The sequence below is a fragment of the Phodopus roborovskii genome, unplaced genomic scaffold, assembly GCF_943737965.1.
Source record: "Phodopus roborovskii unplaced genomic scaffold, PHOROB, whole genome shotgun sequence".
Taxonomy (NCBI): Eukaryota; Metazoa; Chordata; class Mammalia; order Rodentia; family Cricetidae; genus Phodopus; species Phodopus roborovskii.
In genome coordinates, this window is record NW_026126539.1 from 1,717,964 (window position 1) to 1,742,055 (window position 24,092).

The window sequence follows — 24,092 nt, forward strand, 5'->3', positions numbered from 1 at the left end:
TGAATAGTGAGTCTTTTTTTTTTTTTCAGGGAAAAATGTGAGGAAAAAGAGATTATTCAGTACTTCCCTCTCAGAATATTCTGAAGCTGTCATTTAAAATTGGCTCTGGCTTTCTAATCACTATAAATGTTTTCTATTTTAGGTGGGCTATACTTCTTCCTGCTCAATTCTTAGTGACAAATTCCAGTTTCCATCTTATCTTCGCACAATACCTAGTGATAAGATCCAGTCTGAGGCCATGGTGAATCTCATCAAACACTTTGGTTGGGTCTGGGTGGGGACTATTGCAGCTGATGATGATTATGGAAAATATGGAGTAAAAACATTTAAAGAAAAAATGGAAAGTTCCAACCTCTGTGTCGCTTTCTCTGAAACCATTCCCAAAGTCTACTCCAATGAGAAAATGCAAAAGGCTGTCAATGCAGTGAAGAATTCCACTGCCAGAGTTGTTGTGCTTTTTACTTCTGACATTGATCTCAGCCCCTTTGTGCTGGAAATGGTTCATCATAACATAACTGACAGGACCTGGATAGCCAGCGAAGCCTGGATTACCTCAGCCCTCATTGCAAAGCCCGAGTACTTTCCATATTTTGGTGGAACTATTGGATTTGCTATACCAAGATCAGTTATACCAGGATTAAAAGAATTTCTTTATGATGTACACCCTAGCAAGGATCCAAATGATGTCTTGACCATTGAATTCTGGCAAACTGCTTTTAACTGTACCTGGCCCAATAGCAGTGTGCCTTACAATGTGGACCACAGAGTGAATATGACTGGCAAAGAAGACAGATTGTATGATATGTCTGATCAGCTCTGCACTGGAGAGGAGAAGCTGGAAGACCTGAAAAATACCTATCTGGATGTATCTCAGCTCAGAACCACAAACAATGTCAAACAAGCTGTGTACACTATGGCCTATGCTCTAGATCACCTTAGCAGATGTCAAGAGGGACATGGGCCATATACTCCGAATAACACTTGTGCATATATACCTACCTTTGAGTTCTGGCAGGTGAGTTGTTTTACTTCTTGATTTAGCACAACATTTATAAGTATTCATGACCTTAAAACTATTTGCCGTTGCATTTGATAGTCACATTTCCTTGTATGACCTCTTAAATGGTTTGCCGATTTGACTTGGGTATATCTTTTGTTTGTTTGTTTCTTTTTTCTGAGACAAGCTTTTTCTATAACAGCCCTGTTTTGTCCTAGAACTCACTTTGTATACCAGGCTGACCTTGAACTCACAGAAATCCACCTGCCTCTGCCTTTTGAGTACTGCAATTTAAGGTGCGCACCATTAAAGCCTGGCTGGAGGTGTGTTTTAAGTCCCCATTTATTAACAGAGTGGAGTTCATGACCCCACAAAAATAACTCCTTTACTAGATAAGCTGAATTTTTAAAACATAAATAAAAGTTAAAAGTAAATATTCTAGGACTAACTGAATGATTTAGAGCCTTCAGTTTCTTCTAGTTTGCCTGTTCCTATGTTGTATTCTAGGATGCTCACATTTAAGCAACAAAAGGGAAGAATGGCACAAAGACCATTTCTGGAAATTATGTACAATTCTTCTTACACTCACATAGTCATATATTACTCATATGGTCTTATCTAGCTTTCAGGGAACTAGACTATAGAGGCTTCATGCAATGTGAGAACTGTAGGAGAACTGTAAAGATTTTGGGGTGTTACCTGGAAGAGTCATTTCTATGCCTTTTGTTTTTGGTCTCATGTTGGCTCAGAGTAACCTTGAGGTCAGAGGGCACACTTTTAATCTGGGCCACACCTTCTGTTGAAAGTGTGTTATTGTGCGGGTGGGCTTTGAAATCTTTTCTCAAGCTTCCCTCAGTGTGACAGTCAGTTGACTTCCTATTATCTTTGCGTCAAGATGTAGCACTCTCAGCTCCAGCATCATGTCTGACTGCATAGTTCCATGCTCTTCTTTATGATCATAATGGACTGTACTTCTGATACTGTAAATGGACCACCCCAATTAAATGTATTCTTTATAAGAGTTGCTGTGGTCATGGTGTTGCTTCACAGCAATAGAAAACTTTAAGTAAGACAATCTCTAACTTGTTACTTCTTCCTTGACTGATCATCATCACTTTACCCTTATATACCTCTCAATACAACAGAGGCTGCATGGCTGGGGCCATTGCATTTCTTGTTGCTTTCATTTTAAATTATTGATGTTATTATTAACTTTGGTGACTTGATTGTAGTGCTATCACCATTCTTTCTGTGGGAAATTGCCGTATTTCCCTTGGGAAGTAATCATTATCCTGTTGGGCAATATTTTGAAGCTCTGAAAATGTATTGCTTTATACTTTTTGGCCTACTTGCTTTAGCACTCATTGACAATTATTCTTTATTTTTTGTTATTATTATTGTGTATGTGTGCCTTTCTTGTGGAGTCAGTTCCTTAACATGGAGGCATATGAGTAAAAAGACAATAACAAGTTCCCTGATATGGCCCACCACCAAATTTGGCTGTCTTATAGAAGTAGAAATATATTTTAACTAAAGGTAAGTGACTACTTCAGTCCCAAAATAACCTAGAAGACCCCCTGAATAAACAGATCTAAAATGAACTCTTAGAACTCAGTTGGGTCTTGTTTATTAGGACACTGAATGAGTAAGAAAGAGAAAGGACTTGTAAAATTAAAGCTTAGAGAGCTGAGGGAGCAGCCTACTACTCATGGAGGTGTTGGGGTGTCTGTGGATAAGTTTCACCTAGATCTTTCCAGAAGAAGAAACAGAGCTCTCCAAGAGTCTCAGAGGAAGATTTTGTCTGAGCTTCTGAGTGGGGAATAGTTTTAACTCAAGACAGATGACTTCACAGTGATAGCCCTTGCAGCTTAAGAAAGAAGGAATATTTGATAAGGTCCCATTCACATGGCTTTGAGTGGTCAGTTATCATACAGGGCCATTTTAAGATACATCTAGACTCCTAAGTTAATGTAAGGAGGTTATCCTGAAAAAGTGAAGTCATACTTGTATCTGTTCTTGTCCTGGCACTCAGTGACAGTCTTGGTTATCTATATGAAATCTATAACATACTGAAACAGATAGTGAATTCTGGGTGTAACAAGAGGTCTGACTGGAGGAAGGAGCTACCATAAAGGTCTTAAATGAGGTTGAGATAGGTTGTAGACTTCGGAGTAATATGGGATCATTATAGTACAAATAGGAGAATGGGCCAAGAATGTTGTTTTGAGTGGAAGTTTAGTAATCTATCTCCCAAGAGTTCAACTAGCCCTTTCTACCTTCCTGGAAGACAGAGACTGTCAGCTATGGTGGCTTAAGCCTTTAATTTCAGTACTTGGGAGATAGAGGCAGGTTGATCTCTGTGAGTTCTAAGACAACCTGATCTACAAAGCAAGTTGTAGACAAGCCAGGGCTATATGGTGGGACCTTGTCTCAAACAAAACAAAGCCAACCAACAAACAAAAAACCCACAAACATGTGGATGTCAGGATTAGAGATAATACTTAATTTTGAGAGTGATATTAGCTATATATCTGGGTGATTTTCTTTGGGGACCAGAGGAGCCCACAGTGAGGGATAATATATCCTATGAGGATGATGGTGATCTCTGATGTCCTTTTTGATTTTTGTGGAGTATGCCTCTATCCATGTGGTGAAGGTATTCACAAGAACTAATAAGTATTTGAGTCACAGAGGTAGGTGAATGAACTCTATTTTCTAATCTTCCTCTGGCATGTTTCACTATGTAGGACAGGCTGTAAAAGGAAAGAGTACTGAGGACTTCTTAAGGATTTGTCAGACAACATGTTAGAAAAGCTTTGGAAATGGACCAAGAGGAACTCTGTAAAAAAAAGCTCAACTAGAATTTGGATGGTCTTAGTCCCCTGCCTCCCTACCAAAAGTGTGGCATGATGCAAACAAAAGTCTTCTGCTGGGGAGAATCCATGGAGAAATAGGTTGTGTTCCGGGTTTTGCAACCATCTTCCAGGGTGCTGGGAAGCCCTGATCTATTCTGTTGAGTCCACTAAGGGATGCAATGAGGATGTTGGTGAATGGGACTGCGAATTAAGGCAGCCTCAAGGAGAAGCTAAGTTTGTTTTGCCTGTTGACCAGTTTGTTTGTTACCCAGAGAAATGCCCGAGTGTCCCTTTTATGGTTCTTGAAATATATACTGGCCACCTGAGTTGTAAGCCTGAGTAGGACAGTTCTATGTACACGGGGTTAATATAAGTCCAAAGAGCTAGACCTTTTGGTTGAAATATTTGGGTCTTAGAAGAAAAAAAATTCATATCTACATGCCATTAACTTTTGAAGTGTTAGAATACTATTTTGATATGAAGTACATGTGCCTGGGCTGCAGCCAGATTTATAAGTCATCTATACACTGAAGGGCTACTCCCATAAAAGAGTTTAAAAGGGGCTAGTACTGATTCAAAGAGGTAGGGGTTATCTCAAGAGCCCCTAGAAGGAGGGGTCTACCCTTTGGCGGCAACTATTCTTTGAGAACATGGAAGGATGGGAATATAAAAGAACACAGCTTTATTCAGAGCTAATATTGTGAATTAGGAGTGAACAGAGGGGATTTTTTCCCCCAAGAAGATGGAAAGATTGAGATCTATGTGTGAAGTTCATTTATAGTCCTCAGTTCATAGCTGATTCTGTAGTATCTGATTTTTTTTTTTAACTGCCATGCTAGGTATGTCACACAGAATTACTGGGACATAGTGGCCCAGTACTCAGAAATTTATGAATGTGTCTTCAGGGACAACTTGTGTTACATTGGGATCTATAGTAGAGACTATAAGGAGGGCCTTTGAGGCTCTAGATGGCTCTGGGCTGTGATAGGACCATGGACTTGTATTAGAAGCTTCAAAGAGTTTAGATCAGCCTGAAATGTAGACAAGCCATTTCTACTTAGGAGGGGAATGGGACAATTGTTTCAGAGCAGAAAAGAAAGATTTACATATGTTGCAGGTAAACAGGGGTATAAACTCACTGGTTGGAGCTTGCCATCAATATCAGTGAAGAGGATCTGGGACCGGAGGGATTGAACCAGAGAAGGTGGTAAGGGCTGAAAAAATGATGGCAATATCTAAAATAAAAGTAATTTTCCTCCTTGCCACATCTAGGATTGCCTTAGTCTCATCCCTAGAGATGGAGAACATAACTTATAGAGTCCCTGAAATCTGTTAGCTCTCAAAGGGAGGAAATTCTCTCCAGGGCTCCTCAACGTCCCATGGAATAGTTTATACTCCAGGAAAAGAATCAGAAATATTTGTCCTTTCACAGGTTTGACTACACCTGTGCTTCTTGAATGAATACTGACTGGCCTTCCTTCATGAAGGCTGATTATTAGTCAAATTATTAGAACATTTTTTCTCTAGTACACTTTGCAGATTGGACATGATTCTGGTGGATGTCTATTATTCCATGACCTGGGGTATTGCTGGCTTGAATTGTTCCAGCTAGTCTTATACTGAACTGATGGCTACTAGATGGGAGATGAAGAACTTCTCAAGATGGGTAGGGAGGCTTATTGCATTGTCATTAAACATATCTGCCTATTGTCCCTTTCTTCCTCTACTTTGACCCTCCTAGTCCTTGAAGTCTTTATTTGGTAATTAAAGGCCTTTAAGGCCCATGCTTAATAAGGAAGACAAGGTAGTCTGTGGTTCTTGCCATAGTTTTTGAAGCTCTTGTTTCATATATAGAGAGGCTTGGCTTATAAAATGTACAGACAAGATGCCTTGGTCTCTGGACTCTCAGGGTCTAGATTAGTTCACTTGAATATCATTTCAGATAGTCTAAAGTCAAAGAGGGAAGAAAGGTTCTTGAAAGACCCATAGTTTACTTCCTGTGGTTTATGATTAATATAATTAATATTAGTCTTCATGATTCACTTTAGAAGACAAGTAATCATCTAATATCAGCAAATCCTTCCTCTTTATTTCCTAGATTGGTGGCCTAATATAGCTAACAGGGTTCTGTGTCAGTTACAGCAAGGGAGCTTGACCAGCCTGTATTTGGGTTATGTGTATGAACCTCATTTGCCCAAGCAAGAAAGATCAGATGCAGGTCTTTTTAACCATGCATGCATAATATGATCAGCATGACATAGGTATTCCATCAAGTTAGCTCAAAAGCCACAGGAGCCTTTGGAATTTACTAATGAAGTTGGAGGAATCCTGGATAAATGACCCTAGCTTGGAGTTCATTTAGTACAGGTCAGACATGGGAAAGGAACACTTGGAGGGTATCCAGGTCCTTCTTAGCCATCTTGCAAAGAGGAAGAATGTTTTTTTTCATTTTTTTAAAATTTAAATTAAAAACAATCTTGTTTTACATACCAATCCCAGTTCCCTCTTCCTCTGGCCCCCCCATGCTCCCCACCAACCCCCCATATCCCTCATCGACTCCTCAGGGAGGGTGAGTCCTCCCATGGGGTTCTTCAAAGTCTATCACATCATTTGTGGCAGGGCCTAGGCACTCCCCATGTACCTAGGCTGAGTGAATATCCCTCCATAAGGAATGGGCTTCCACAGTCTATGCACTAGGGATAAATACTGGTTCCACTGCTAGAGGTCCCATAGACTGCCTTGGTCTCCCAACTGACATCCACGTTCATGGAATCTGGTTTTGACCTATGGTGGTTCCCCAGCTATCAGACTGGGGTCCATGAGCTCCCACTTGCTCAGGCCAGCTGTTTCTGTGGGTATCCCCAGCATAGTCTTGACCCCTTTGCTTATCCCTCCTCCCTCTCTACAACTGGATTCCAGGATGTTGGCTCAGTGCTTAACTGTGGATCTCTGCTTCTGCTTCCATCAGCTACTAGATGAAAGCTCTAGGATGGCATTTAAGTTAGTCATCAATCTCATTATAGAAGAAGGGCATTTAAGGTAGCCTCTCCACTATTGCTTAGATTCTTACTTGGGGTAATCCTTGTAGATTCCTGGACATTTCCCTAGTGCCAGATTTCTCTTTTAACCTATAATGGCTCCCTCTATTAAGGTATCTCTTTTCTTGTTCTCTTTCTCTATTATTCCCTAGCCTTGATCTTCCTGTTCCCTCATGTTCTTCTCCATCCCTCCTCTTCCTCTTACCTCTCTCTCCCTCCCCTAAAGAGATCTTCTCCCTTTCCCCCTCTCCAGGGAACTATATATGTCTTTCTTAGGATCTTCCTTGCTTCCTGGCTTCTCTGGAGTTGTGAACTGTAGGCTGTGTAGGCTGGTTATCCTTTGCTCTGTCTAATATCCACTTATAAGTGAGTATATACCATACTAAACTTTTAATGACTGGGTTACCTCACTCAGTATGGTTTCTTTTAGTTCCATCCATTTGCCTGCGAATTTCAAGATTTCATTTTTTTTTTTCCCAGCTGAGTAGTACTCCATTGTGTAAATGTACCACATTTTCTTTATCCATTCTTCAGTTCAGGGGCATCTAGGTTGCTTCCAAGTTCTGGGTGTTAAAAATTATGCTTCTGTGAACATAGTTGAACAGATGTCCTTGTGATATGAGTGTGCATCCTTTGGGTATATGCTTAAGAGTGGAATTGTTGGATCTTGAGGTAGACTGATTCCCATTTTTTTTCTGAGAAACTACCATACTTATGTGCAAAGTGGCTGTATAAGTTTGCACTCCCACCAGCAACAGAGTAATGTTCCCCTTTCTACACATCCTCTCCAGCATAAACTGTCATTGGTGTTTTTTATTTTAGCCAGGAAGAATGCTTTTTCATAGAGGAGGTGGTTGTTTTTCTTTGTTCTCTGAGTTCCCTGTAGGAAGTTTCCAAATGAGAGTGTATCTTGGTAGGGGAATGGGAGAAAACTCATGGAGCTGGAAGAAGGGAAGGAGAAACAGGATGAGGAGAGGTTGTAGTACAGAAAGCAGGGCCAGTATTAAGCAGAGCTGAGGCTGAAGGCCTGATCTGCAGCTACAGAGAAGACAGTTGAGTGGGGACTTGTGTGTGCACAAGGATGGGTCCATCAGCCTTATTGTGAGGCTGTGCAGCACTACTGATCTCTGGTGAGTTGGTGATTGCACTAGGAACTTTGGTTGGAAAATTCAAGAATAGCATGTGATGCTAAGGAAAACTAAGGATATGTCCCAGGGTGATGGGTTATTTCCTCAGAGAAATTCCAGTTGCTGTCCATCCATTATCCTGGAAGTGTAACATCACTCCCACATACTGTTGTGCTTGGGACCCTGACTTCTGCACACCCTTTCCCCTGAAACACTATGGAACTAAAGGATGGAAAGCATTTCCTTGTCAGTATTTGTCAGGCAAAATCCTACTAATTTTTTTTCGGACAGGGTTTCTCTGTGTAGCACTGGCTGTCCTGGAACTCACTCTTTAAACCAGGCAATCCTCAAACTTGAAGATATGCCTACCTCTGCCTCTAAAGGGCTAGGATTAAAGGGGTGGGATACCACTGCCCAGAAAATTTCCTTTTTCCTCTTAATTCAAGTTGCTTTTTTTTAATTAATTAATTTATTTTATATAACCAAGTCCATTTAAATGAAAACAAACATTTATAGACAATATTTGGGAATTTGGGCGTCGTTCTTTCCAAACTACTTCCTGCTGGTAAGGGGCGCTGTCATGGGGGATTCTAAGAAGACGCAGAAATCCTGGCTGTAGTCTGTAAGGCTGCTTTGTCCAGCTGTTTTGAATGTAGGATCACCTGGTACTCTGTTTCAGGCAGTCTGGCTTGATCAAACCATATTAGTCTGGAAGGAATCCACAGCTTTTCATTTTCTGTGGAAATAAAACTAGAAATCCTTTTCCCCAGTAACTTATCCTTATATGACTCCCCTTTTATTTCATTTAAACTGAATCAAACAGACCTAGTTACTGTTATGTTAATTACATGTTTCATTTTGGCATTTTCATACATGCACAGTCATATTCACCTGATTATCTTCTCTTGTCCCTCTTTTTACACATCTACTTTGATGTCCTGGTGTGTGTGTGTGTGTGTGTGTGTGTGTGTGTGTGTGTGTGTGTGTGTGTGTGTGTGTGACCCAGTGTTTCAAGGGCTCTTGGTAAGATAGTTGAGGGTTCGTTCACAGAAGCGTTACACTTGCCAGTGGCTGGCCTACTGAAGGATAAATAAGACCATCAAATATCTATATATCCATAGGAACGATTGGTAATGCATGAGCCCCTCTCCCTTCCATAATAGGGGTTAGTCCAGCTTTGTGCAGATCTTGTTCAGGTGATAGTAGCTGATGGGAGTTTAAGAGTGCCATTTCAAGCCAGGAAGGCAGCATTCCTTATCACATCCCACAACTCCCTCCAAGGTCTTGTGTTTTTGTTTTGTGGTCTGAATGTCTCTTCCTTTACTGGGCTACTGATAAAGGTTCAATCCCCAGTAACCACTCAGTGAGGAGAATTCAAACTGTTGTAACGGTAATACAATGAACCCATTAAAGGTATAGAAATTTGCAAGGTATCAGTTGCAGTCTGGTGATCTACCATTATTGAGCATAAACCTAAAAATGGAAAAGCTACTAAGGAATATACTATAAGCAAAAAGTACTATTTAGGGCGGGTGTAGAATCTGTGAATGGATGAGATATAGGAAGTAGTCAGAGAAAGTGAAGAAAGGGAGGAGAAATAAGGTTAGGTGGAAGAAAAGAAAGCAAAGTGTACAGAAAATCATATAGAGGGGAAAGAGAAACAAGGAAGAGATTTGAAAAAAAAAAGAAAATAACAACAAAGCCCAATAATGAGTAACTTCAAAAACAACAGCAAATAAATAAGAGTGGGCATTAAAATTACAAAATAAGAGTACTTAAAAAATAGTAAAGTGAAAATATTAAATGTAGAGAGGGTGGAAAAAGTAGAGATAAAGATAAACATCAGTAACCTGCCAACCAACCAAGCAAAAAACAAGTGCACATACACAAAAAGATACCAATGAAAAGATTAAAATAACAACAAAATAACAAAAGCAACCCCAATAAGGAAAAGTTTTGTAGACAAATGAAATACATTATCACAGGGAATAACTACTAGAAACATAAAAAATTTACATGATACAGTAAAGTAACAAAAATGATGAAAACATAGAAAATAAGAAAAAAATCAAGAGAGAGAATGGAGAGAGGAAAGAAAGAGAGGATATAGAGGAAGAAAGAGAAAGAGATAGATAGATAGATAGAGAGTATTCATGCAGCTTCTTCTAGAGACATCCAGCCATATGTGATGGGAGATGTCATTCTGTAAATATTTTTTCTTATTGGTTAATGAATAAATCCCTGTTGGCCAATAGGAGAGCAAAATAGGTGGGATGAGGAGACAAGGAAGATTTAGGAATAGATGGGGAGGAGATTCAACATGTAGAACCCAGAGAGAACTCCGGACCCTCTTTCTGGCAAGATAAGACCACGTGGAAATACTTAGATTGATAGACATGGGTTAATATTTAAGACAGAGTAGTCAATAAGAAATGCTAGTAACAGGCCAACAGAATTATATTTAATACAGTGTCTCTATTGTTATTTGGGGCTGGTGCAGCTGTTGGACCAGGCTGTTGGGAAAACCTGCTCGTAACACGTATGCATAGGGCAAAATGTCACTTGAATTTGTAGACTTTTCCTTTCCTATGGTTATGATGTTATGCTGTTGTGGTCAGTAGTGGACAAGTGTCTTATACCCATCAGAGCTGTCTTTACCTCACTAACATCCATTCTTTGCTTACAGGAGCCTCTGCTATTTATACTTATTTGCATTCGGTAGGCTGGGGAGGTACTCTGTGTCCCCTCCCCTGCTCCCAGACTTCCTAGATTATGTTCTCTATGGTGGCTTATGCTTTAATCAAGGTGTGTCCTATGTGCATTGCCAGTGTGGGAAGCAACTGTGGTACTGAGGTGATACAAAGGATCTGTGTTCACATCTTCAAGGAATCCTAAATCTGAGTCTCCTTTCTGGAAGGATGCAGCTGTGGGTATCATATATACCCCTGGAACATCAGTCCTACAACCAAAGAGAACAAATAGGTGGCTCCAGAGTTTGATATATCCCCTTGCTGGGCAGTGGTGGTGCCTTTAGTCCCAGCACTCGGGAGGCAGTGGCAGACAGATCTCTGGGAGTTCAAGAACAGCCTGGTCTACAAGAGGTAGTTCCAGGACAGCCTCCATAACCACCGCGAAACCCTGTCTCAAAAAAAAATTTTTGATATACCCACTGACTTCAGCCAGAGAACTGTCAAACTCCAGGGTCAGTCTCAGCTGATAAAATCTGCTCTTGCTAACGTAGATTGGGAGTATCCCTCCCTGTGCACTTCTTAGCCAATGCTGGGGCTCCTGCTTTGTATTCTTGTTTTCACCAGCTACCCTGCTCTACACAACTATCTCCTTGATCGCCTCCTCACTCAGGAGCTGTGACAGACCAAGTCCAATAATGTGGTTGTTCCCTAATCTTAGCCTCCCAGGGTGGTTCCATTTGAACAACGGGTCCCCTCTGGATACGGTACTCAGGTGTCTGTCTCAGAGACACATAGTGTGACAGAATGGACTTTTTCTCCACCACTAACCAGGAGGAATACATGCTACAGCCTGGTCCTGAGAGGAGGACTGCATTCCTCTCAGTCTCCCTTAGGAAGTAGCTTCCTCGGTCCACACAAGGTGACTTCATGGTGGGAGCTGTGTTTTTTCCTGTGTTGCTAATCTCTTTTCTTTGCACTTTTTATGTATTCGTTCATTTCCTGTCTGGATTTCTGAAGGCCCTCTTTGTTTTTGGTATGAAGTTCAACCTCCTCACCCCCATTCTGACTTTCACTAGTTTACTAGTGGCAGCTCCCACCCTGCCTTCTTATCAGAAAGTTCTTACTGAAGTCTTTGTAACCTGGTGTACAGCACATTTTCATGTGGCCAACCATGTTTCAAGTTTGATTTGCATATGTGGCTATTGGTTATTATGGCAGATAAGAAATAGAGAGACCCAGAGGAAGCATTACAATTTCATGAATTAAATATGAATTTGAAATGATTTTACAAAATATTTTCTAGACAATTGAATTTTTGCAAATTGTTTTCATTTTCTCTTTTTTTCCCCTCCTGTGTTGCTTTCTAGCTGATGTACTATATGAAGAGAATTAAATTTAAAACACATGATGAAAAATGGCTAGTGCTGGATGAAAATGGAGATGTACTACATGGGCACTATGATATCCTAAACTGGCAATTAGACGACAATGGAGAAATTTCCTTTGTGACAGTTGGGAAATTCAACTTCAGAGATACTATGTTTGAGCTCTTTATTCCAAAGAATTCTACAATATTTTGGAACACTGAGTCATCAAGGGTTAGTTGCATTGATATATTATTTTATTTGAATTTATATACTTTTAAGGGTACCAACGAAATTATTCTAATTATAAATCAGTTTTCCTTGAATACAACACATTTTAAAATACATGAAAATTCATACTTTTAAATTTTGGAATATTTTCTTGGATTTCAGTATTAAAGATTAGTTTCAGTACATTATCTTCTCAAGTACTTTGATCATAGTTATTTTGACCACTTTTGTGTCCTATTTTCGTTTTTCTGTTTATATAGTAGTTAAGGATGTGCGTGTATGTATGTGATACACATGTGTGTCTTTGATTGTATGTGTACATGCATGTGGGGACAAGAGGCCAATGTTGGGCTCTTCCTCAGTCACTCTTCATGTTAAGTTTTTTGAGACAGGATTGCTCACTAAACTTGGAGCTTGCCTATTTAGCTAGGCTGGTCAGTGAGCACTATGATTTGCCAGATCTCTCACCAGTTCACTGCTCAGGGCACTCTCTTTTAGTATAGTTTAGTTGATATAAAGACTTTTTTAATGAATGAGAAGCCTTCCATGTTTATTGACTTTGTAGTTAATCTAGTTTCTGTTGGATTTTTAGTTCACCTTTTTCTACTTTTTTTTAAACCTTTTTACTAATACCAAAACCACTATTTTCCCTCTTTATGCACTTTCTAGTCCTTTTTCTGTACTTTCAGAAGTTGTCACACTGAGTACTTCCCTGCCAGCCAGAACATTGCTTTCCCTAAGAATGACTTGGCTGGCTATCAGGAAACCTCAGGTTCTCTATTCCCTTTCACCATTTCCTGTATAGCTCATTTTTAGTCATTTCCTGCATATCCAGGCTTGCAGATGGGGTATCTGAGGTAACTGTCTTTGGAATTTGACAATGGTTTTCTGATTACAGGTACTTAGAAGTCTGTGACATCCTCAGGCTCTTTGTTGATACTGTAGTCTTGGGCTGTGTAGGCGTTTCTCTCTTAAATCCATGCAGTTTTGCAGAGGCTGTGTGGAAAAGCCTCAGAACAACAGGTATCAACACCCTCTGGCCACTCTGGATCCCCCCAAACAGTTCTTCACAGTATCCTGTGACAATGACGGGGGATTTGTAGGTTCCTAAGTTTAGACACCAATCACCAATTACAAGGCTGTTCTATATATGGATGCATGTACATGTTAAAAAAGTCTTAATTATCCAGTAAAAAAAAAAAAAACCTATATTGAGATGTTAAATGAGAAAGAGTTGAGATTAAAACTTCCAAAATTCTTTATAAGATTTTTCTGAGAAATAATAGATTATGATTTGTTGTATTTGTGTTTATGTAAATAGCTTATGAAAGAAAGACTACTTTTACTGCTATTATTATTATTTACTACACCTTTATCCCCATCCCCATTGAGCTGGTAAACATTTAACTCAGGACTTCATGCATGTTGGCAAGTGCTTTCCCACTGAACTACATCACCAGGCTCCCTCCTTCCCCTTCTATAGGAAGAGGGGTCTGTTGATGCATAGAGCTGCAGCTCTGAACATTCTGCTGTGGAATTAGGACCAGAGCTGTACTGAAGGGCAGCCACACATGGTGGTTTATATAAGACAGCACTTGGGAACCTGAGTCAGGAAGAGCTTGAATTCCAACCCAGTCTTTGTCACATAACAAGTCCCTGTTTGTAAAAAGAGACGTTGGAAAAAGCTCATCAGAAACTGTGTCACCAAGCTGAGAAAAAACACCACCTTGGATCATGTATTCAACTCTTTGCCTTTAGTAAAATATGAATTTGGGGAAAGTTGCACGAAAGAGTGTAACGAGTATGGGTTTTTCCGCCTGCCGCCGAGTCTTGTCCCGCCGCTGCGCCAGTCCCAAATAACACACAGAGACTCTGTATTTGATATAATCCTGTTGGCCAGTTACTATTTTCTTATCGGCTAGCTCTATCTTAATTATTAACCCATTTCTATGTATTTCCACGTGGTCTTACCGAGAATGGAGGAATGGCGGTTCTGTTCTCTCCAGGCTCTCCATGTTGACTCCTCCTTCCTACTTCCTCTCTCCTCATCTCCTAGTCCCTCCTATCTTCCTTTCCTATTGACCAACAGTGCTTTATTCATTAACCAGTATGAGAAACATATACAGAATGACATCTCCCATCAAAAGAGTTTTGACAATATAATTAAGTGTTTCCTATTTAGTGACTTGTGTACAAGTGACACGGAAACACCGACAATTTAAATCTTCCAATGGAATCTCAGGATGGAAGACTGGGAAAATTATAAAGGATGAAAGTAATTTCACTGGGGCCAGAGGGAATTCCTGCTTTGGGAGCTTCTTTTTGTTTGTTTTGTTTTTTTCAATACTGGATTTCTCTGTGTAACAGTCCTGGCTGTCCTGGAACTCACTTTGTAGACAAGGTTGGTCTCAAACTCATATAGACCTGCTGGCCTCTGCTTCCTGAGATCTAGGATCAGGTACATACATACCACCATTCCCTGCATCTCATTTCTTTGTTCAGGAGATGTTTTGTCCAACCCAGAAGCCCCTAACTATAGTTAGCTTTTCAAATATGCATTTATTACAACTGAGCTATATACTGCTTATCTGGTATGCTTGAGGCCTAAAGTTTCATCTCAGGATCACACACAAAAAAGTAAATAAATAAAAATGAAATAAAATGGAAAATTTGGTTGCTTAGCTGCATTAGCTATATCAAGGGCTCAAAAGCCATAGATTGCCAGATACCATGTAGGCCAACACAGAAATACGACTCTTCTATAACTGCAGGAAGGACAGAGCTGCCCTAAGCCTAAACATCTTCTGTGGTGCCAAACTCACTGCCTGGATGGTTAAGTACTTTATAGATGGATCCTGACACTTTGTTTTCATGTTCCTTTAGCTAGGTGCCCAGTACATTGAATGAAAATGTTTGCCCAAACAAGGTTTGCATGTACCTATTCTGCTAACATTGAAAGAAAACTAATCAAAGTATACTACTATATTTCTATTTTAATAAGGTTTCAGTATAGTCATTTTAATTCTCTTCTCTATTAAGATTGATGTTATACTTATATAAGGGAGTGCTTCAAATGTAATTCAACAGTGACTTACTAAGCATTTACTAATAGCTCCAAACATATATGTTTATGTTTTAGTGATAGAAAGCCTTATAGAATTACAATTTTCTGCTTTCTGAGACATGACCTGACTATCGGCTCAGACTTGCTTCAAATTCATGATCCTCTTTCTTTGGCCCCCCCCAAATTCTGAGATTACATCTAAGTATTATTACTCTTTCAGAAAGAGTACTTTATCCAGAGCCCTGAGGGGAGAGGTTTGATGAAGACATCTCATTTAGGACTAAGTGTTCCAAAGTCTGTCACTCTCTGCACATTGTCCAGTTGTGTATCTCTGTGTTCGTTCTTGTCTACTGCAGGGGGAAGCTTCTCTGATGAGGGATGAGTGAGAAACAGATCTATGAGTATAGTAGTATGTCACCAGGAGTCATTTTTATTTTAAACAGAATAATGGTAGTAGATTTTCCCCTAGGCCCATGACCTATCTAATTTCAGGCTCTTGGCCATTTCAGCAGTGTTAGGCATGAGTTCCATCTCATGGACTGGGCCTTAAATCCAATCAAAAAGTGGTTGGTTATTCTCATGACATTGGTGTCACGATTGCACTAGTATATTTTGCAGTGAGGTTGATGCTATAGATCATAGGGTTTGTAGCTAGGTGATATTGATAGTTACTTTTTACCTATAGCAGCATGCAGAATACTTCCCAGCACCACAAATGCTAGTCAGTAGGGGTAAAGCTTCTAGCTTGGTACCAGCTCTACTTTTCTAAGTTTGATAGCTTAAGTGTTGTCTTCAACAATAGGGCCTTCCTTACCATTAGATTGTGGAGAACAACCAGTAGTCTTGGCAATAGCTTGTGGTATTTGATGGTTCATGGGATCCCTTAGGCCAACAGGGATCTATGTAGAAGAGGAGCTGAACAGATTTTAAGAGCCAGAGGTGGTGGATGACTCCAAGAAGTGACCCTTCCAGACACAACATGTCTGATGTATATATAAACTCACAGAGACTGAGGCACCACACATGGGAACCGGTTCAAACCAGATGGGATCCTAGCACAGAGAGGGAAGCAGGTATCAAGTCCATCCCTTACCAAAAAAAAATTTTTTTTTTTGCAATTGATATGTGCTGGCAAAAGGAAAATCTATTTTCTCCAGAGGAGTGTCACTGGGTATATCAAGCACATTTCAGGGCAGGTCCCACGCCCTGAAGTAAATGACCAATACAAGATGAACTCCATTTTGTGTGTGTGTGCATGTGTGTGTGTGCGTGTGTGCGTGTGTGTGTGCGTGCGTGCGTGTGTGCGTGCGTTCGTGTGTGTGTGTGGGGGGAGGGGTTTTAAATTTTATATTAGAATTTATTTCTTATTGATTTTTTTTGTTGGTTTTGACTTTTATTTTTTCTTTCTTAAAAAAGAGAAAGAGAAAGAGAAAGAACATGGGTTAGGTGGGTAGGGAGGGGAGAAAGATCTGGGAACAGTTGAGAGGAGGGTAATACACCATCACAATACACCATATAAAAAAAGTTAAGCACCCTCCTATTCCAAGATTAAGATATAAATTTATCTGCAAATACCATGATTATTCTGTATTTCAAAGTATAAAATTCTTTGTAAGATATACGATATGAGAAAGAAACAAGTACAAACTTTTTAAAGCAATTTAGCTAGAAAATATTCCTAGACTACCCCTCTTCTGCAATTTCTTTATGTCTTTACAATTTTCTCCCTTAAACTAGCTTTTAATTTTTTTGTTATTTTCATACCATTTAGGAAGCATCTTTAATTTTAATATTATGTTGAAATGATCTTACTGAGAGATTTTCAGGATAATTATTGAAGTTTTATGTTCTTCCAAAACGGGAGCAGACTTAGCAATTTGTCCCATCAGCTGCATCTTGTGTGAACTAGCTTAGTAAGATGACAAAGAACTGTCATTAGAGTTAGCATTTCTAGAGTCAATCACAAGATGGTTCTTCAATAAAAGTTGTTTCTAGGATTTTCATATTGTCATGTTTGTTTTCTATCTTCACTCACTATCCTGGGTTCATCTCCTTTATAAACAGGACACATGTCTCCCTGGAAATACAATTGGAAACTTTCTCAGTTACACAAATGGAAAAGTTTCAAGGCTTTGTTACACCAATTGTCTTTTTCTTTGCTAGCTTCCCTATTCAGTCTGCACAGATGTATGTCCTCCAGGGACCCGGAAGGGGATTCGCCAGGGGGAACCCATATGCTGCTTTGATTGCATCCCATGTGCTGATGGATATGTGTCAGAGAAACCAGGTAAAGGTGGCCACTTTTTCATTAGATTAAACACATACTGACAAAAAGAGGCCCTTAGGAACACTTTTTTTAAAAATGAAAGTTGTAAGCAGTGTATGGCAAAAATGATTAACATCTATCAAATTATTAGATGTTTTGTGTAATGTGGATAAAGGATAACATTGTTTTTCACTACTGAAACTACTATAGCTGGGAAAGGCCTACAACCATGAAGTTCATTAGAAACACCAAATAAAATACACAATCTGTGAAATATGAATAAATTTACAGTCTTCACATTACTTGTTTATGAACGAGATTAAACATTAACTACAGTTGGAGAAGGGTCACCGCTTATCCTAAGGTTGTAAGTACTAAGAGCACATGCATTGCTCAGCTGCTGCTGCATGAACTCCTGCAACAGCCCACTCAGTCACTGCTCTCTGGAGCTGACTTAGACAGCTCAGTTTTGAGAAGTGTGTGGAGAAGGTTCATTTATGTTTCTACTTTTTGTTGTTGAAGGAACAAAACTGCCTTGTCACATGTCTCTTAAGAGTAACCATGTAAAAGGATAAAATGGTCTGCAATGAAAACAAGCACCCTATAACCTGCACAACTCCCCAGCTACAGGTCCCGAGTCTCCACCCATAATTTCATCCAGAGATGTCCAGACCAGGAGTCAGGGTGACTGAAATGAAACACCAGCCTTTACATGCATCTTTACCTTAACATTGAGAAGACCCATTCCATCCTTGGCCATAACTTCACCTCAAGTAGCTTTCCCTTGTTCACCAATGCTTCCTCTTAGAGCCTTCATCCATCCAGACTTAGCTTTCTTAGATTCAGGGACCAGAGTTGGTGACTTTAGTTTTCTTCCTACCCTCATTCTCACCAATCATTCAAAAGAGCATCTGGAGATGGGGGGCATTTGAATGGGCACATACACGATTCTTCTCCCAGAGGGGTATTAAATGAGGGATTGAAAACACAGGGGGTTCAACCAGCTGTGTCCAGTCCTTTTGATTGTTTTACCTCAGTGGTTGTAACTTTCTCACTGATGGGTGGTTCTGGAGTTAATAAGGACACATGCCTCTATCCCCAATAGACAGATAGAGAAGAAAGAAAAGGACAGACACATCACTGGATCCATCAAGAAAGCTGGGATTGGGAAGAAATGCTCAATTCCTAAAATTGAAAACAACTCTCAGTCTGTCACAGCATCATCTGGAGGCAATTTTTACTCTCTCTCTCTCCCTCCCTCCCTCCCTCCCTCCCTCCCTCCCTCCCTCCCTCCCTCCCTCCCTCCCCCCCCCCCCTCTCTCTCTCTTTCTTATACACACACACACAGAGGCATATACATTGCTAAGTCTTTAACTGTCCTGGACTGTTCACAGTTAAAATTGACAACTGGATTCTCTTGCAGTAAATTCTCTGCTCTTTCTCAATAGGTCAAAGAGAATGTAATGCATGTGGGGAAGATGACTGGTCCAATGCACAGAAGAGCAAGTGTGTGCCGAAGGAGGTGGAGTTTCTTGCTTATGAGGAGGCCCTGGGGTTCACCCTAGTCATCCTCTCCATCTTTGGGGCACTTGTGGTCTTGGCAGTCACCGTGGTGTATGGGATGCACAGGCACACTCCCCTGGTAAAGGCGAATGACCGGGAGCTGAGCTTCCTCATTCAGATGTCTCTGGTCATCACAATCCTCTCATCCATGCTCTTCATAGGCAAGCCATTGAACTGGTCTTGCATGGCCCGCCAGGTCACTCTGGCACTAGGCTTTTGCCTTTGTCTGTCTTCCATTCTCGGAAAGACTATTTCACTCTTTTTTGCCTACAGGATCTCCAAGTCCAAAACTAGGCTTATATCCATGCACCCCAGTATTCGAAAACTCATTGTGCTGATCTGTGTTTTAGGGGAGATTGGTGTATGCTCAGCTTACTTGCTGTTGGAGCCTCCGAGGGTGTACAAGAACATTGAACCTCAAAATGTCAAGATCATCTTCGAATGTAATGAAGGTTCTATAGAGTTTCTGTGCTCCATATTTGGGTTTGATGTCCTTCTGGCCTTGCTGTGTTTTCTTACAACCTTTGTGGCTCGCCGGCTGCCAGATAACTATTATGAGGGGAAATGCATCACCTTTGCAATGCTGGTCTTCTTCATTGTCTGGATCTCTTTTGTCCCTGCTTACTTGAGCACAAAAGGTAAATTCAAAGTGGCCGTGGAAATATTTGCCATTTTGGCATCCAGCTATGGCTTGTTAGGGTGCATATTTCTTCCCAAGTGCTTCATTATTTTGCTGAGGCCAAAGAGGAACACTGAGGAAACTGTTGGTGGGAGAATCCCCACTGTAGACAGGAGCATCCAGCTGACCTCAGCTTCTGTGAGCAGTGAGCTCAACAACACCACAGTGTCCACAGTTCTGGATGAGTAGAGTCCGGAGTCCCATGTGATGTACAGAGTTTGATGATGGCCTGGCTCAACCTTCCCTTGCAGGTTGCTTCTGAAGCAGATGCTCTGATGTAATATTTAGTTTGTGGCCGTGTTAGTGTAAGGTTAACATGGTGAAATCTCACCTGAAACATGCCATTTAGCATGGATTAGAATGCCATTTATGATTGAAATTGGCAACTATTTCATTAGAATTTTAAAGTAGAGGGCATACATGAACATAAAATTATCCAAAATGGCAGTAAAATGGCTCAGGAATATTTTTCTTAAATATGAGAATCTATTCTAAAAGTTTACATTAAATAAAACATTTGAGTTGGACAAACAGAGACCTTTCCTCATCTTGTTCATGCCTCCCTGAAATAGACTGTTCTAGTTTTTAAAATTACAGCTCTGATGGCTGGGGAGATAGCTCAGTTTTTAAGAGTGTTGACAGCTCTTTCAAATGGCTCAGGTTCAGTTCCTAGCACCTACAGTTTGGTTCCCAACTGTTGTAATGATAATCCAGTGAGCCAATCCTGTTTTCTCATGATTCTGGGTACCAGGCTAGCAGTAATACACAAACATACATGCAGGCAGAACAATAAATACATAAAATAAAAGAAATAAAGAAACTGCAGCTCTGAAATCTTTCCTGGGAGCAGACGCTTTAGTGAATTCTTGGAAGATAATCTGTGCTTTGAAGGACTCAGATTGAGGGGAATGAAATTGTTAATATTGATAAATTTTTTATTGATAAAATTCAGTTTCTTCTTAAGCTATTAGTGAGAACAGATTAGCTTCTTCAAGGCAAGATATGATCCTGCTCCAGGTTTTCTTGGAAGAGTATAAGTTGTAACACATCAGAGTTTCAAAACATTCCTTTGCTTGAGAAATAAATACAAAGGGAGTTGAGATGCTAGCCCAGCTCTAAGTAGTACATGGTAACAACCCACAGCAAAGGAAGCCTCGGTCAGGGATTAGAATGCAAGAGTTTAAAAAGAGATTTTAAAAATATATATAATGATAATCTACCCACTGATTGATTACACAGTACTGGAATTTATTTCACATATGTAAATATCATAACATCTTTTTAGTCTCCTTGACATGAAACTTAACGACTTTCATTATTTATGTGCATATGAGTTAAATGTGTTGCAAACATAACTTAAAGAAATGTTAAAGGTCTAAAACTGCTTGTGTACATTTCACTGTAGAAGAACAATAGGACCAGTATGTGCACTGTTTTCAAGAGAGCTTAAAACAGATGAAGATAAGGAAGGAATTAGAATTGGGTGGGATTGGGGTTTATGATGTGAAACTCCCAAAGTTTCAATTAAAAAATTATGTTAAAATGAGTTATGTGTTTAGTTTTATTTTAATGTGGGCAGTTAAGCAATATATTTACTTTATTAAGCAAACGTATAAATACCCTGCTGATAATTCTCTGTTCATTTTCATCTGGGCTCATTATACCTCTCTTGTTTCTAAGTCAACAATTCCCTTATTCCAGTTTATATGGGCCTGCTTGTATAGATTATGCAAGAAATAAAATGTGACTTGAATGAAAACATTTTCAAAATTCATCCTTGGTTGATTGTATTTAGAAAATAAAAATTAAGTACAGGTTAGACCTAAATTGGTGTGAAACAGATGTGGGGCAGGAAGAAACCTCTGGATACTATCATAAACACAGCTGAAAGTCATCTGACATCACTGTACATCGATCTTTAGAAGGATGAGGGAAATAGGGATTGCAGTGTGTGTGTGTGTGTTTGTGTGTATCTTTCATTTGGTAGTCAACAAAAGGACCACCAAAACCACTGCAATGTAAGAAACACAACTATGCCACCAAAGCAGCCATGGCTTTCTGAAGAGAACTGGAAAGAGAGTAAGGGTAAGGCAAGGAGGTAAGGGTGGCACTGAAGTTGATCCTCCAGGCTGGGAACAACAGGTGTAAAGCTTGAACCCACTGAACCTTTCAATACCTAAGAAAGCACAACCGCTGGCCATTCTCAAAGAGAAGCCTCAAGCTGCCGGAAAGTAATATATTAGAGGTTACACCAATTAATAATTTGTGAGGAAAAAATAAAAGCCTCAGGAAAGCATCCATTAGACAGTTACACTAAAGTCAGAAGAGGGGATTGGAGAAATGGAGCAGCAGTTAAGAGTACACATGGTAGAGTACTGCAGTCTAGCAGTCCAGTTCCCAGCACCCAGCACCCACACCAGATGGCTCACAGCCACCAGTCAAGTTCACGGGAATCTACTATCTCTGGCATCTATATATACCAGTGGATACTAAATCCCACATGCAAGATACCCACATAGACACAATCTTAGTGTTAATTAAAAATAAATTAAATCATTAACTCAGACAAAGGACAGAAGACCTGATAGATACCTCGGATGTTTCGGAAATTTCTTACATGTGAGTGATTTAAGAAGGCAATTTGATCTTTTTGTTTCTTACCTAAGTATCACACAGTGGCTTTTCATAGTCAGCTCCAGAAACCCCCAAAGAACTCTCTGTACTGTTTCTTAACTTCATTCCCCCATCCCTCCCCTCTCCTGGAGAGATCGGGAAACTTAGATGAGAACAAGGAGGAGGAGGTGGGGGAGGAGGAAGGTTTTTGCTGGAGAGTTGGCTGCCTGCTCGTGATCTCCCCTAGTGAACAGATACTGGAAGTTTGGAGGCAAGAACTCTGATGAATTCAGACTTGTTGCTCAGGGAACATCTGGTGCTCATAGATTTTTGTTGTTGTTCTAACATTTGGATTACCATACACAATAATGGTTTTCATGATGAAATTTTCATATGCATATACATAAATATGTAAATATTATTGGAGTTTGTTTCTCTCTCTCTATGTATTTGAGTTTCTTGCTGGGTCTACCTTTGTGCCAATATCATGTGATTTTTGTTACAATGGCTTGTTGTGATATTGTAATAGTCACAGTTCTCTGACAACTTCCTTCTGTACTGCTTTCAGGTATGCATAAACTATTCAGAATGAAGAAAACCTAACAGACATGACTGTAAGGTAGAGTGGGGTCCAATAGTGGATCCCTACCACATCCAACTACTAGGATAAATGTGTCATACCAGACACTACTAGCTTATCTGGAAGATAACCTCTGGTCTGTACTCAAGGTTAAAATTGGGCAGTGCCACACATATTTTGAAGTTGGAAATTGGATGGGAAACCAATTATTATTAGAAACTTTATTATTAGAAGGTTTTGAAGAATTCTCAGCCACACTGTAAGCAACTTACTCTCAAATTCCTTGGAAACTTAAATGGTACCCTGGGTGTGGAGGGTAAGCATGTCACTTCTTTTCTCTAAATTTGAAAGTATTTTCAATAATAACATTTCAAATAAACCTAATTAATGAGTCAAAGGAAAAAATATATTCTTGGGGAAAGCTGGCAATGAATTGTTTGCTTGTCTTTTCTCTATGAGCCACTGTTCAGAATCCTCTGTGCTAGAGAACTTCTGGACATAGAACATTTGCCCTGTGAAACCTAAGTGGGTTAGGGTATAATACACCTACTAGAGCATCAGGGCATCTCAGAATCCTCACTGTGTTCCAGTCATAATATCTCATTTATTACTATAGAAATCCCCCATTGTCGGATAATGCTGTAGTTTCATTTAGCTCTGGTCTAAGATTGTCTGAATGAAGTTCCTGCTAGCCGAATTCTGAGAAATGGATCACTTACTTTCTAAAACAGTGTTCTGTAGTGAGAGGAAAATCCACAGAGAAAATCAATAAGCTTATCTCTTTTGTAAAAATGTATTTGGGTCAGAAAGAGAAGTGCTTGTTGCACAACATGAGAAATGAAGGTCAATTATACCCATATAAAAAGCCTGGAGGATGGCTACAATCCCCATGCTGGGAAGGCAGAGAACAGATGATCCATAGGGCTTACACTTAGTACACTATCCCAGTCAATGAATTTCACATGTTAAAGGACATAGTAAGACAAGTTCTGGATAACAGATGACCTTACTTAAAATAGTCAGAT

The 24,092-nt window shown here is 39.9% G+C and overlaps 1 protein-coding gene across 1 annotated transcript in view; it reads left to right on the forward strand.

Annotated features, from left to right (window-relative positions):
* LOC127232568 (vomeronasal type-2 receptor 1) overlaps window positions 1-20,084 on the forward strand; it is a 29,289-nt gene extending 9,205 nt beyond the window's left edge. Inside the window, exons 3-6 of the mRNA XM_051198665.1 lie at window positions 143-1,015; window positions 12,075-12,305; window positions 17,530-17,653; window positions 19,081-20,084. Of these exons, the coding sequence (XP_051054622.1) occupies window positions 143-1,015; window positions 12,075-12,305; window positions 17,530-17,653; window positions 19,081-20,063 (2,211 nt within the window). The 3' untranslated portion in view covers window positions 20,064-20,084. The remainder of the gene's footprint in view (window positions 1-142; window positions 1,016-12,074; window positions 12,306-17,529; window positions 17,654-19,080) is intronic.
* Window positions 20,085-24,092: the final 4,008 nt, after the last annotated feature.